Raw genomic sequence first — 14,065 nt, forward strand, 5'->3', positions numbered from 1 at the left:
TAAGATTACCGCTCTCACGCCCCTGATACGGCCTCATGTTCGGTTTCGGTTTCTCCGACCCTCCGGCCTTACCGTCGGATACGTCATGTGGGGGTGTGCCTCTGATCTGCCGAGTATCGCGCAGCTGAAAGCCGGGAGTTGCGATAGCCCTCTCCGGGGTTGTCCCAATTAACTGGTGCATGAGTAAACGCCTTTGAGGTAACGAGCTTCCGCCACTAATGAACTACCTTATAAACGCGTGTAAGGGCCGCACCGGTGTATCGGCTGCACTCCGTTTTCCCGAAGGAGATGTTAAAAAAAAAAGAACTTAAGTCTGCAGTGAAGCTCCACCCACATTTACGAATGCCACACTGGGTTCCTGCACGACGGAAAAAGTAGTCCGTTGTTGAAACTTTTCTTGTTACCTAAGCAAGAAGCTTAGCACAACACAAAAAATTATAAGCTCTAGAGTTTTGATACGTCGCTTGTTTAATATAGTCATACATTACAAAGCCGATTTCATGCTTTCACAAAGAATGCTGCAGACCGTGGCTCATTGTTAGCAACTGCTGTTTTTTTTTAAAGTTGTATCCTACTATATCCTTTTTAATTAACAATGAACGACCAACTAGCCCAGTTTCCTGCCTTGACGCAAAAGCAAAACAAGAACTATTGACGCTTGAGTGGAGAGGCGTTTACCCTGCAGTGGGCATAGTCAGATGATGATGATGATGATGACGACTTGTAGATGTTACTATAGTAGGATACAACTTAAGAAAACAGCAGTTGCTAACACTGGGCCGTGGTGCGCGGCGTCCTGTATTACTACGCTGACCAATCGGAACTGTAAACGAAATCAGCTTTTTAATGTTTGACTATATCAGACAATCCCTGTATCAGAATTCTAGAGCTCGGAATTTTTTTGTTGTGATAGAACTTCTTGTTTACGTAACAAGAAACGTTTAGGCAGCGAACTACGTTTTCGTCGTGGAGGAATTATGTGCGCGGAGGCTGAATGTGGGCGGAGCTTCACTGCAGACTTAAGTTGCATGCGACTGTAGCATCCAAGCTTAGGGAGTCTTTAAGGCATCGAAACATTCCTTTTTCTTTTTTCTTGTTTTGCATGTCGCCCGCAGACATCCACCTGGAGGATGCCTCGTCGGTGCATAAGCTGCGCGACGCCGTTCTCCAGGGCCTGCACGACTGCGTGGCCGCGCAGCGCAGCTCTTCCGCAGCCTCGTCGTCCTCGTCCGGGGGCTCGGCCTCCTCGCCCAACTCAACGCCCGTGTCAACAACGACGAGCTCCGCCAACAGCGCCAACGGTGCAGCCGCGCAGCAAGCAGCCTCCGCGTCGGCGGTGGCCACCCACTCGGGGCAGCTGCTGCTGTGCCTACCCTTGCTCCGGCAGCTGGACACAGTGGTGCGGCGCTTCTGGAACGGTGTCCGACGGGACGGCACAGTGCCCATGAACAAGCTCTTTGTGGAGATGCTCGAGTCGCACTCGCTGGTGCGGTGAGGAGGGGCCCTGCCTCCCCCCCTCTTAGTGGAGGAGCTTTGTGTGTTGCTAGGTTGATGAGGTTGCGTGTGGCCCCGTTCCTTCCTTAGCTTCCGTGCAGTAACCGCAGATTGTGACGGCATGGCCGGGGTGCGAGGCGAGCTTGGAGACCATGCGCCCCCCCGGCTTCGATGCCTCGGAATCCGTGAGTTCTTGCGGTCTCGTCGAGGCTTGACAGCGATAATGTTTCAAATTCCGCGGGTCCGAAGTGAAGAGCCACTTGTTAGAAATGCTGTCTCGGTGCACGGCTGCCTCGAAGGAGCTCCGAGTCGGCTGCTTCTGCTAGCGTTAACCTTCTGCAGTACTCTACGGAGTTAGAGCTGGAGTAGACAGCAGTCCTAGAGAGAGGGGGAGGTTGTGTGGTAGCTTGTAGAAAGTTGTTCTAGTTCCGAGGGGGCGGGTAGAGGAGGCTGACAGGGAGGTGTTGCTTCGTAGGCAGTGTCAAGTGGCTTCTGGGCAACTGCTTTGAGCTGCTGTTTCCGAACTGCTGAGTCCGCGGCTCCTGGAATCGGCCGGTTCCTTGGCTGTCGAGATGTCGGCGACGGCTTGCTCAAGATCTAGACAAAGGAAGAGGCCGGAACGGTGGTACAAGAGATGCACAGTTTCAGTCTGGATGTATCGTAACACGGAGCATTCTAGTTAGAGATTGCTCATGGTTGCTGCCAGCTCCACGTCAGAAGCTTGCCACGTCATTGTGGAGGTCGGCTGGTAGGATTGCGTCAAGCTCCGGGAAGAGGTCACATCAGGAAATGCTGTAAGTACTGGCTGGGTACCCCTTGACGAGCGCCTGCAAGGAGGTTGTGCCACATTCAATCCGCTTGTCGGTCATTTGTCTAGTTGGTGGGAGTTCTTGTAGTGGATGACTTATGCTTAGTTGGCAGATCTGGTGTCAGCAGCTTTGCGCTATTTCTGATGCCAGTGCTGCAAACCCTTGGAGAAGTAATACAAGTAGTACGACATAGCCTACCCACAGAAAAATTTGTTGCATGTCGACCGGACTGTCTTGCTCCGGGCATTTTAGTGACAGAAGGAACGATGGGCATAGCTTGTACTGAGCGTGACATTGATTCTGTGAATAATACAGCTAGGTATTTTGTGCTAAAACTTGGCATAAAGGCAGCAGTTTGAGGTAGGTTTTGCTTAATGCTGCAGTTTGTTGGGAAATTTTTTTTTTCTTTACCTAAAGTTGTTATAAGCATGCTGTTCTTGTTAGCAGGCAGAAAAAAACGCAAAGCGAGCTAGCATCATCTCTCGCTATGAAATCTAAATGCCTGCTAGGAGGCAGTAGATAGAAAGGTACTGAAGCTTCAGTACTAGTCAGTCCCTCACTCCTCTTAGGAAAGGCAAGTTGAGATTGGCAGTACACCACAGGTCATCAAAGATTGAAATTATTTTTCAGGACATGCTAGGCGCAAGAAAACTTGAGCTTTCTGCAGTAAGCTGGAGAACTTGACTCTTTTTGGCAAGGCAGGCTGACACATTGGCTGGCTGGTGCATGCAACTGGCGGTAGTTGGTGAGGTGGCAGTTTGCCATCCGTTTTTGAGATGAGCATGACCTGCCAAGTAGGCATGTATCTCGCTGCAAGTATTCCCCGACTTTCGACATCGTGGCGCAAGTCTTCTAGACTTATGAGTGTATGGACTGGCTTGCTGGAGAAATGTGCTGATGCAGAGGTCTGTGTTCAGCTTCGATTTCTTGAGCGGGCCCCTCGAAATGCATTTGAATCTGGAGCTACCAGAGCCCTCCTGGTGAACCTGTCAGCAGCAGCTCACAGCAGTTACCCATTGAAAACTAGACGAGGATCGTAGCGAATGTCCTTGGGTAGCCGTTAGGTCGACAGTTGTTTCTAGCACAGCTTGTTAGAACGTCTTTGTGGGCGGGCACTCGACACAGCTACGTAGCATCCGCACTTTAGAGAGAGCACCTAGCGAGGATACGGAAACGTGCCCTAGGATAGAAATGTGTGGGGGCCACCTCTTGTTTAGTTGCAAGACCTGTGCTGCTGCAGAGCGAGGCAGTGAAACGTGTGGACATTCAGCAGCGCGCATAAATCGTCGTTGAGGCAGCGTTGCCCGGTTCGTCTAGTAACTGCCAGTCGACTCGCAGTGTGGGCGTTGTTTTTCGCGCTCCTGGCCTGGCCCTCGTGGAGCATGGGGCCGGGTTTGCCATGTTGTGTTTTGGGGGAGGGGGTTGCCGGGGCGACTTACTGTTTTTAGGTTCGGAAGCCTTGTTTTGTTGACTGTTAGTGTTACCGAGGCAGATTGTTGTTACGTGTTGTAGTTAAAGTGTGTGTGCCTGTGTGTGTCGCGTTTTTGAAACTGTGTGCGTGATCATGTGGAGAGGGTTGAGAGAGGCAAGGTTGGGTCACCCACAAGGCCGTGCTGCTCACTCGCATCAGGACAGCACGGGGTCATTGGAGCTGGGAAGTGATGTCGTTTGTGTGTCACGAAAGTGTTGGCGTACCATTGGGTCATCGTAGGAAAGGTGGTACGAATGTCGGCTTGTCAATGAGCACAGCCGATATGTGGGACACACATTACATTCTGCAGCAACACCATCGAATACTGTGCACCTGTATGCCGAGATGGCTGCCGCAAACTGCTGTTGCGATTCTGGCTTCGGCGTTTCTGGTTGAAGACGCGTTAATGAAGCCAGGAGCGTCGGGCGTGAGCAACTGACTCCTTTCGAGATGCCCTGCGGAGAGGTTCCCAAGCTGGCTGACGTTGCACACCAAAGCGGACAACTGCGGATGTTGATGTGGCTGCGGACGGGGTCGTCAACGGGTGAAGAACGGTGTACAGCATCACAGCGAGCCACGCGTGACTTGAACCAAGACCGCCGTGTCTTGTGCCTGGCTGTTGTGGTGTGCCATGAAGTGAACCCGCTGCACCTTACTGTGCATTTCAGTTCCTTGCCCCTTTTCATCGTGTGAGTGACTGTTTACCTCTTTTTTTTTCCTAGCCATGATGTTTATTGTTGTAGCCATCTTGCATTTTCTTCAGTGCAGAGTTTTTTTTGTTCATTGTTGTTTTTTTTCCCCACTGTAGACTGTCACATCCTTGTTTGATATTTTCTTCTGCATTTCTATTGACCTTTGTTGCCTCTTCACAAGTCTTTTGCGAATCCATATTGTGCTGTAGTGAGCGTTCTTTTTTCCGTCTTCTTCGGATGTCGTCACCCTGCAAAATGGAGCACAAATATGGGAGTCATGCTTCCTATCTTTTCGAGTGCCAATGGGCTGATGACCTTGTTGAGACTTTTGGCATTGACTATTCTTCTCGCTTCGCGCATGGAAAAGCGTCGAAGGGGGAAGGGCATTTTTGTCATTGTTTTGCTCGTTTTTCTTTGTTTTTTGTTTCCCCTCCCATTGTTTGTTGTTCCTGCGTCAAATCGTGGAAGTCTTTGGATTTGGTGAAGGTGGAGGTTTGGTTAGCGGGAGAAGGCACTTTTGGACTGTGAAAACGTGCGTAGGTTTGCATTTTATGACGCGATTCATCCTAGGTTAGTCAGTTGTCATGCTGCTTTTTGTTATGGCTGTATGTGCGACAGTGCTTGGGGGGAGGGGTTTTCATTCAGATGAGCATTAACAATTGGTTACTCATCACGGTCGACAACTAGATGTTGTTTTCATTGGCTGCTGCTAGTGTTTGGGAGGGGGGTACTTACACAACTTGCTTCTTGCTTGACTGCCATGACTGTTGGGCTTTTATGTTGCGACTTCTATCAGGTAGAATACGTCATGCGGCGCCATCTAATGCATCTGTCACAAACCAGTGTTTCTGAGCTTTCATGCCTCCCACAGTGTGGCGCAATCCACCAGTAATAAGTACAGTGAAATCTCATTAATTTGAAGTTGCTTAATTTGAACATCTGGTTTTTTTTGAACTGATATGTTTTTGCGAAGTGAAATCTTCGGTCCTCTTTGTGCTCGATTTATTGTGGTCTGACCATACTTTGAAGCGCACAGTTTGGAGATCTTGGAATGGCTTCCAAGCGTGCATCTTGTGGCATGGCAGCCCGATTATCATCGCTTGTCAAAGCTTGCAAGAGATGGCGCTACGGATAGTCACGTTTGGCAGTGATGCGCTTTGGCTTATAACACTGGCCTGGGCTTGTGTGCAGTTAAGCATGAATAAGACTACATTTGGCCTTCTTAGTAATTTGCGAGCCCTGGGTTTGTCTCTGTAGTGTGGCATCCCTACACACAGCCTCTGCGAGCTTGCTGCCACCTTGAAGGTGCAATCCTCGAGCGATAATTGTTCCTAAACAAACACCACGATAGCTGGGCAGGTCTGATTTGGTTTATGTACTGTCAGCTATATAAGTTCACGAAACATAAGAGATGTTAAGGTAACTTCTTCACTGCTAGAATTAATAAACATTCCGTGTTGGTTATACGGACAGGTATAGGCAAGTACTGACTGGACTGTTCATTTCAAGCAGTGCTTGCAAAATAGTAGTATGTTTTGAATTAAAATAACGAATGGAACCTGAAAGAGGTAAAAGGAAACTCTCTTGCCCCTTCAATGTTGACAAGGTGTGGGTTTGGGCACATTGGCGGTCTGTATTGAAGGAGCTGTTCAGCACATCTAAGATAGGCTTGCAAAAGGAGACTTTTTCACTTGCAAAGCACTGACTTCCAACTGATATTTTTCTAAACATTGACAAAGTGCATGGAAGAAAAAAAAAACAGTTAATGCAACACAGTTATCTTTTTCTTGTATTATTTTTTGCTGGACATCTATCACATCTGACAAGAAAAGTAGCTGGCTCCAGCAATGGATGCAATCTGCTTACACGGTGTCTAAAGAAAACAGAAGGAACACAATTTTGCCAACTCCGAAATTTGAGGTAAATGTTAAGGATTTGTTACAGATTCTGTACGGTAGGAATGGCACAGATCCGTTAGCGTCAGGAAACGAGGACATGTGTTTCCTCGTTGAATATTTTGTCCATCTCTTCTCTGTCCTTGCTTCATTGGCACTTTCGTTCCATTTGCTCGCTTACAAAAAAAAGATATCAGAAGTCAATGCCTTCTGTGCATCACATTCTCCCTTTGAACTTCGTCTTCGTTGTGCTGTGCACATGCTCTTCAGTCACTTCCACCAGAGGCTAGAGGCAGTTTGGACAATTCCGAATGTACAGCTGCATTGCATGTGCAGCTGTGTCACATGTGCAGCGTGCATGCACACGCATGTGCATGTATGCATGCAAAAACTACATATGTGTATGCACGCATATACACATGGATGTGTATGTGTTTGTGTGCAGGTTCAACATGTGCAACTGTGCATGCACAAGTGCACACATTTGCAGGTGCGTGTGAAGCTGTGTTGCATATGTAGCTGTGTCACATGTGCAGCTGTGCATACACAGACATGTGCAGCTGTGCATACACAGACATGTGCATGTACACATGCAAAAAACTGCATATATGCATGCACGCATATACACATGAATGTGTATGTGTTTGTGTGCAGGTGCAACATGTGTAACTGTACATGCACAAGTGCACACATTTACAGGTGCGTGTGAAGCTGTGTTGCATATGTAGCTGCGTCACATGTGCAGCTGTGCATACACAGACATGTGCATGTACACATGCAAAAAACTGCATATATGCATGCATGCATACATGGGTGTGTGTATGTGTGCAGGTGCAACATGTGCAACTGTGCATGCACAGGTGCACACATACACGTGTGTGTGCACCACAAGTGCAGCTGTGCAAGGGCACATGTGCATTCGCCTCGTGTGTGGCTGCATCAGAACTCTATCATGTGCTGCATGCGATCACGATTTCACACCACAGGACAGCATACTACAGGTGGCCATCTGACGTTTGTGCTCGTACACAGAATCGCCTTTTCGCATAAACTTCATCGCTCGTTAAAAAGCAGCTAGACTCAAAGCCACACCTTTGACGGTTCTCAGCCAGCGCATTGAGAGGAAGCTGTGGCTCCAGGGTAATTTCAAGCCTCTTATTCTTTGTATTCTTTACTGGTAGCTTCTACAGGCTGACACTCGGCAGCCTTCTCAGGAAACAGTTGCTTAACTTTTGAGACGGGTAAGGCGAACCTTAAAAACTGGCATGGCCTTTTATTTGTGGTGGGGTTCCACGAGGAGAAATGTTAGTACACTAAAGAGAGTTGCTGCATCTGGTGTCTACTTAAATCACAGCCCCATGTCAAGCAAAACACTTTTTAAAGAAAGCCAATAGCTTCTTCCTCTAGGCTTAGGGGTGCCAACACAGAATCAAATGCCGGCGGAAGGTATCGCTGTTGGCTGTGTCATGGTTAAATGGAAAAAAAGAATGACATGCTTCTGTGCATGCATTTGTGAACTTGACTGCAAAAAAACTAGAAAACCTTAGGGGGAAACTTAAGCTTCTGGCACCCTGTATCGCATGGGATGCACAAGTACCCTCAAATTGACATTGCAGGTGATCAGTGTAACATTTAATGTAGCGGTTACAAGAAGAAGGTTTTGTGTCATTGTACTGCTTGGCAGTTATGTTATGCTGGTGTTAACCCTCACTCCGATTTCTGCCGTCAGTTTAACTAGAGGAAGGTATTACCATATTTACTCACATAAATAAACCCACCCCCCCCCCAAATTTTGTCATTGAGGATTTACTGTTTCTGACCTCGCTTAAAAAATGCGCATCTGACCATTAGGGCCAGTGTTCAGCATGCTCGCTTAATCGCACCACGATTTGCAGCTGCGGTCGACTCGCAAAATTGTCGGATCGCGCCATGATACAGCAAAACAGCAAACATTTTTTGAAGCTAACGGTGGAAAACACCGGTTACACACGAATGCGAGTGATTGACCCAACTTGTCAACCTTGCACTTCTATTGATAGACGGACAGGCTGGCGGATGGATGGACAGATGTATATGAAATTTCAATTCTTACAAAAAACTGCCAAAATTTTTTTCTCCGTGTGATGAACCCTCACCCAAAATTGACGTCACATTATGTGAAAACAAAAGTGGTTCATTAAGAGAGTAAATATGGTAGTTGTGTTGTGTGCAAATATTCGTGCTGCAGTGTTCATAGCAGTCACCTCTAAGATGTCTGCAAGATATAGTGAAACTGGTTGCAGAAATAAATGGAATAGCAAGTAATGCAAGTGCAGCAGTCGCCTTCCCCCGTTTATGGAAGTTATAATTTTTATTTATACAGGTTACCATTAAAATCTTTGAGCATAGTTGGACATGCAGTTGTACATTGTAGGTTTTGGCGGTCATGGTGGATGGCGTTTTGGGCAGTGTATTACACGAAAAAGCTGTTCATATTGTTTGTGCTGGTAAGAAGGCTTGAGTTACGTGCTTTAAGCCTAATTTTTAGCACTGCCAGGGAACTTGAATGGACTTTTTTTTTTTTTTTCGGGGCAGTATTTTCCGACCCTGGCAATAGGGCAGAGCAATATTATCAACCATGGAGTACAAATAATCCTTGAACGGTTTAATGCATGTAGCGTGAACGACTGATTCTACAAGCTGGTGTTTCAAACTGCCTTTCCAGGCATGACAACAGGGATTTCAGAATATATTTAAATGTTCATGATGCTTTCAGTGTTCATGTGCGAGATGTTCATTGCTGTGCATGTGTTTCAGAAGTTTTCTCATCGATCACTTGTCTCTGATATGGTGGGCTTGTGTGGTCTCGCATACCGCGCATACCGCGTGAAGTACTGAACTGGGGTTCTTAAAAGTCTTGCTGGGTTTATCTTTGATTGTGGAGGCCATCTGCGTGATTCTTGTGTTGATCAGTAGAGGTTTACTGCACCCCGCTTTTCTGGATCGGATGTGTCCAAGCGGCTTCCAGAGAGCCGTTGCACTAGTGGTATCTTGTGTTGGCTCCTCCCAGTGGACATTAAAACTCCCATAGACGTCCTGTGGACATTCAAGACGTCTACAAGATGTCCGAGGAAGTCTTAGTGGCCATTGGGCTGATAACTGATGTCTCAGTATACCTGCTGCTGCACTGCTAATGGGGAAAAGATAAATCCTCCTCTCTTGCAAACTGCTGTGTCTTCTGTGCTAAAAATTTTAACTCAGTTTCAGTACTTATGCCAAACAAAAGACATAGAATTTTGATGTTCTACAATGAAATCGTATGCTGCCAAGAAAAGTTGACTGCTGAGAATGCTGAACACCTTCTTTGTTCGCATTTTTGGCGAATTGTTCACTGTCTTTGTGAAGGGCAGTGCCATGTTTCTTTCCTCAAAGAAAATACTATGTAGCATTCATTTCATGCAAAGATTGGGGCGAATTATGATTGTTTTAATTTGCCTAGGGAGTAGTCGAGGCATGCAGCAAAATGCAACCCTTGTGAGGTGTTTTTTCCTAAAGTAACAAGGTGTTGTGGCAAAAGAGGCCCACAGACCTGTCTCCATTAGTGGTGCAACAGTTGATGTACATCTTCGAGCTTGACCGACCTGTTCAGTTGAAGCCATTGTACATTGTTCGCCGTAGTCAATGTGTTGCTGTACTTGAATGCCTACTGCGCTGATGACACAGATAAGAGAAGGAATGACAGAAAATGCAATGGGGCGTTGCACTGAGCTCGGCCGAAGGATTCCGACAGCAAGCATTGTGGGGTCCACTGCCATTCGCTGTTGTACTGCACTGGGAGACTACAGCCTAACGGATGGTGATGTGTCTCACTTTAGTGGCTCTGAATTGCACCTCACTGTCGTGGTTCGGTTTGTGCTTGTAGTGTTTTTGTAGCGAGTGACTCACAATCTTTGCACAATGTGTCAGTTGGCTAAAGCTGATCGTGGAGTGTAAAATTTCAACGGTTATGGATGACAATTAGTTCACTGCAGGTGTTCACTTGGAGAATGATTTGTGATCGCATTTGCATGGAATTGGTGTTGATAGGCAGAAGCAAACTTGTACTTGTTGCAATTTTTGGTCATGGGTTTGTGGCTCTTATTTGATGCTTGCTACCATACGGGAGAACTTCTTGTCTACAGAGTGTAGTACTTCCATTTTTGAAACCTGTGTGAAACTTGGCCAGTGTGATTGGCTATGCAAGTTTTTTTACAGTTTGCGTTTTAGTGGTGATAGGCAGCTGTGATGGGCTATGCCTTTGGCTCCTGAGGAGGAGATTAAGGCGTACAGCCATTGTAAGAGTCAAGCGTGTGTGATTTCCAGAGGATGAGGCAAATTACTACAACAGCAACCCGGTGCACACTACCGGTGCACACCGGTGCACACTACCCTCAGCAACGAAACATGTCATAACGTCACTTGGATGCATGTTGCGAGACCGTGATTTTCTTAAAGTGTGCTGGGCACGAAGTGGTCATATTCGCACCAAGTCTCATGGGCCACCTGTTGGAATTGTGCGACACCCTCCAAAGCTTGCATGGCAAGCATTAGCAATAGATTTGTCTGCGGCCTGTGTCGAGGTGGATGAGGTTGGGTAATGTTGAGCGTGTTAGGTGTCCTAATTTGTAAATGATGTTTGAAACACTGATGCACTAGGAGGTTTTTTTCTTTTTCTAAAGTCGTTGAAGGTTGTTTGCTTGCTATGATTCTTTTAATTTTGTTGCCTCAGTATAGGCCATAAGCATTTGTGTTTCTTTCATTCATGGTCCTGTGAAAATTTTCCATAGCAATACTGCATTGTACACTCACTTGTCCCATTTCTCGCTGTCGATGTTGACGTGCCTCTTTTGTCAGTCACTCTGAGAGAGTTTCGCACGCTGGGACATGCTGTTTATTTTTATCATGAAGGTATTTTGTTTCTCAAGACAGCATGCATTGTACATAGCAGCAGATATTGGGAAACACCTGTCACCTGTCCCTCAGAATCATGACATTGCCACCGCGTCCTGCTAAATGGATTTATCGGGTGAAGACATCTTCCTTTTTCGTCATCACTTTGGCACCATATGGCTGGACATTGCTTAGGTTCAGAAAGCAGCTTTCCAAGCTGCTTCCCAAGCTCAATGTATGCAGCTTTCTTCCCACACATTGTGATTTAGCCTGCATGGCCGTGTTTGCATGCGACAAGCTCTTTTTGTTACACTAGTCTTCACCATGCGTGCAGCGGCCAGTCTTAGTCATTCATTGGCACGTAGACTGTGGTTCATTTGAAGTTCGACTGGCCTCTAAAGCTGCGCATGTATTTCCTTCGTCATTTTTATTCATTACACTGCCATTTAGAAACAGGGCATGCTTGCTAAGAAATTTCGAATGCTCTGCAATCCGTTACGTCAGGGTCGAAGGAGAACCATGCACGCCATTCTTATCGCACTCATTTGAATAGGTGGTATGCGAGCTCTAGAAACGAGTGTGTTACCGCGATCGCTGCTGCCCAAGGAGCATGCTGCTGCGGCCTTCTGATCGCTTATGATATGTGCGCCATATCGCAGCTACCACAGCCGTGGCATGTTCTGCACACAGTCCGTGTAAATCCCCTGCCGTGAAAGAGTTAAATCCATGCCCTGTGTTACTTTTTTTTGTTTGCCTATGAGCTAGAGAAGTGTGAATTTTTATTTGTTTGCATCATTCATGGTGAGAAAGAGAGAGAGAGAGGCCGTACGAGTTTCCCGCGTCGCATGTGTAGTTCAGTCGGCAAGGCTTAGCGAGCAAACGTGGCGTCATCTACCAAAAGCGGAGCCTAACTTTTCTTCGTCGCGTTGTGGCAATATGCTCGCCGCTTGCGCTCTGGACTGCTGAGTGAATTGATCTCAAGGAGCCTGACGGCCGTCAGCGCCCCCTGTGAAATAGCTTGCGCCAAAAAACTGAAGTTACAGCTGCTGATGCTGTCGTTGTTGGTGGTCGCCTGCTGCGGCACTTTCGCCGCTTCGGCAGTGGCACTAAATGCCGTGTGTTTTGTATTTATCTGTCCGAGTTCTAAAAAAACTCCCCTGCGAGAACTACTGGCCTATTTCGGCTCAACCACTGACCACAAGGTGGGTTATGACGTCTATGTTTTTCAATAAGTAATTCAAAATTGCGACCTGACTAGATTGTCTGGAATCGGTAAAAAACTGCAGTCTGCGTGCAAATTTTCGTCGTGGTGAGCGGAATAACCGATTTGACAGCGGCGCCATCTGGGAAACAGTGACCGAATCAATGTCCCTGCGAGGAGCTGGGGTAGGTCTCGCAGTTCCCCAGATGGCGCAGGCTGTCAAATTGGCTATTCCACTTACCTTGACGAAACTTCTATGCACAGACGACTGCAGTTTTTCGCCAATTCCCTGACAATCCAAGCAAGTTCTAATATTGAATTATTTATCGAGCTACGCAGGTGATAACAAACTACCTTTTGTTCGGTGGTTTAGCCAGTAGTTTGCGCAGGAGTTTTTTAGAACCCGGACGGATGAATACGGAACACCCTTTTATGCGGCACTACCTCACAGAAGGAAATGACTAGCGTTCGGTGTTAGCGGTACATGCAGTCAAGATTAGTTAGTGGGCAGGACACCTTGGGAAGAAACGTGCACTGTGTCTCGTGCTCTCACGTGGAAAAGTTCTCTCTTTGCTTCGATGTCAGTTTTGCGCAACACGCACTGAATTCAGGTGTTGCCGACAGCGAAATGCTGTGCTCTTGCATTGCCTGCGGCTAGGGTGCATGGTGCTGGAGGATCTAGTGGACTCTATTAAAAAGACAAGGAAACGGAGATTTCGTCGGCCGCATGCGGGTTAGGTCAGAGTTCCCGGTGGCTGAGATTGTAGTGGTGTCCCTTTGGAAAATGAGCTGAGTACCTGTCCGCACAGTTAGTCTTGTTCTTTTTCTCATTTTCATTTCTCTTTGTCTCTGGAAAACCTGGGAGGCAATTGCATCCTCGTCTGCCGGCCGTGTTGTGCGTGGATTGCTCTGTCTCTCCGTCTGATCGTCGTTCCCTTGCACTGAAGAGAATTTCTTTTCCGAATTTTCCTGTACTTCAGTACACACGAGGCCTAGTTGGACCGTCATTGCACTATGCATGTACGGTCTGTTGGTTCCAGTGACGTTTAGAATTTTTTTCTTTGTACAAGAGCCCCTTATGGTCGCCATTACTGAGAACCATTTATTTTATTGTTTTTCTCTCTACGCTTCGTTTTGTCCAAATGTTTCCTTTTGTGATTTAGTACGCACATATTTCACATTGCGGGGGTGTCACATACTTGGCCTAGCGCAGACACATGTTGCGGCATAGGAGGAATGCACATTTATCAGTGTGGTCGCCACACCCTGTAGGCCGCATCTTGCGGGGTGCTGCTGTCTTGTCAACGAGGGTGGAAAAAAAAGTGTGTGTGCGTTCTGTTTTCTTCAGTGCCTGCCGTGTACATAAGTGTGCATGATGGTATGTGCCCAGCGAAGTTAGTTTTCTTTCTTTATTTTTTTCCCCTTCTGTTGGGAACCGCGCAGTTTCCTGCGTGTTCCGCCAGGTCACGGTGACACATGTTTGTTGTTATATAATAATTGGTCAGATATGTGCAGCAAATGGAAGAGAAAGAATAAGAAACTGGAAGAGACGAAAGAAAACTGTTGGAAGTAAATAAAAAATATATTATACTTCT

General features: G+C 46.9%; 1 protein-coding gene across 1 annotated transcript in view; it reads left to right on the forward strand.

The window, feature by feature from the left end:
• LOC149329009 (steroid hormone receptor ERR1-like) overlaps positions 1 to 14,065 on the forward strand; it is a 56,203-nt gene extending 42,138 nt beyond the window's left edge. Inside the window, exon 9 of the mRNA XM_089560063.1 lies at positions 1,116 to 14,065. Coding sequence (XP_089416189.1) covers positions 1,116 to 1,495 — 380 coding nt within the window. The 3' untranslated portion in view covers positions 1,496 to 14,065. The remainder of the gene's footprint in view (positions 1 to 1,115) is intronic.

This window comes from Amblyomma mixtum, chromosome 9, assembly GCF_055824585.1.
Source record: "Amblyomma mixtum isolate Tamu chromosome 9, ASM5582458v1, whole genome shotgun sequence".
Classification (NCBI taxonomy): Eukaryota; Metazoa; Arthropoda; class Arachnida; order Ixodida; family Ixodidae; genus Amblyomma; species Amblyomma mixtum.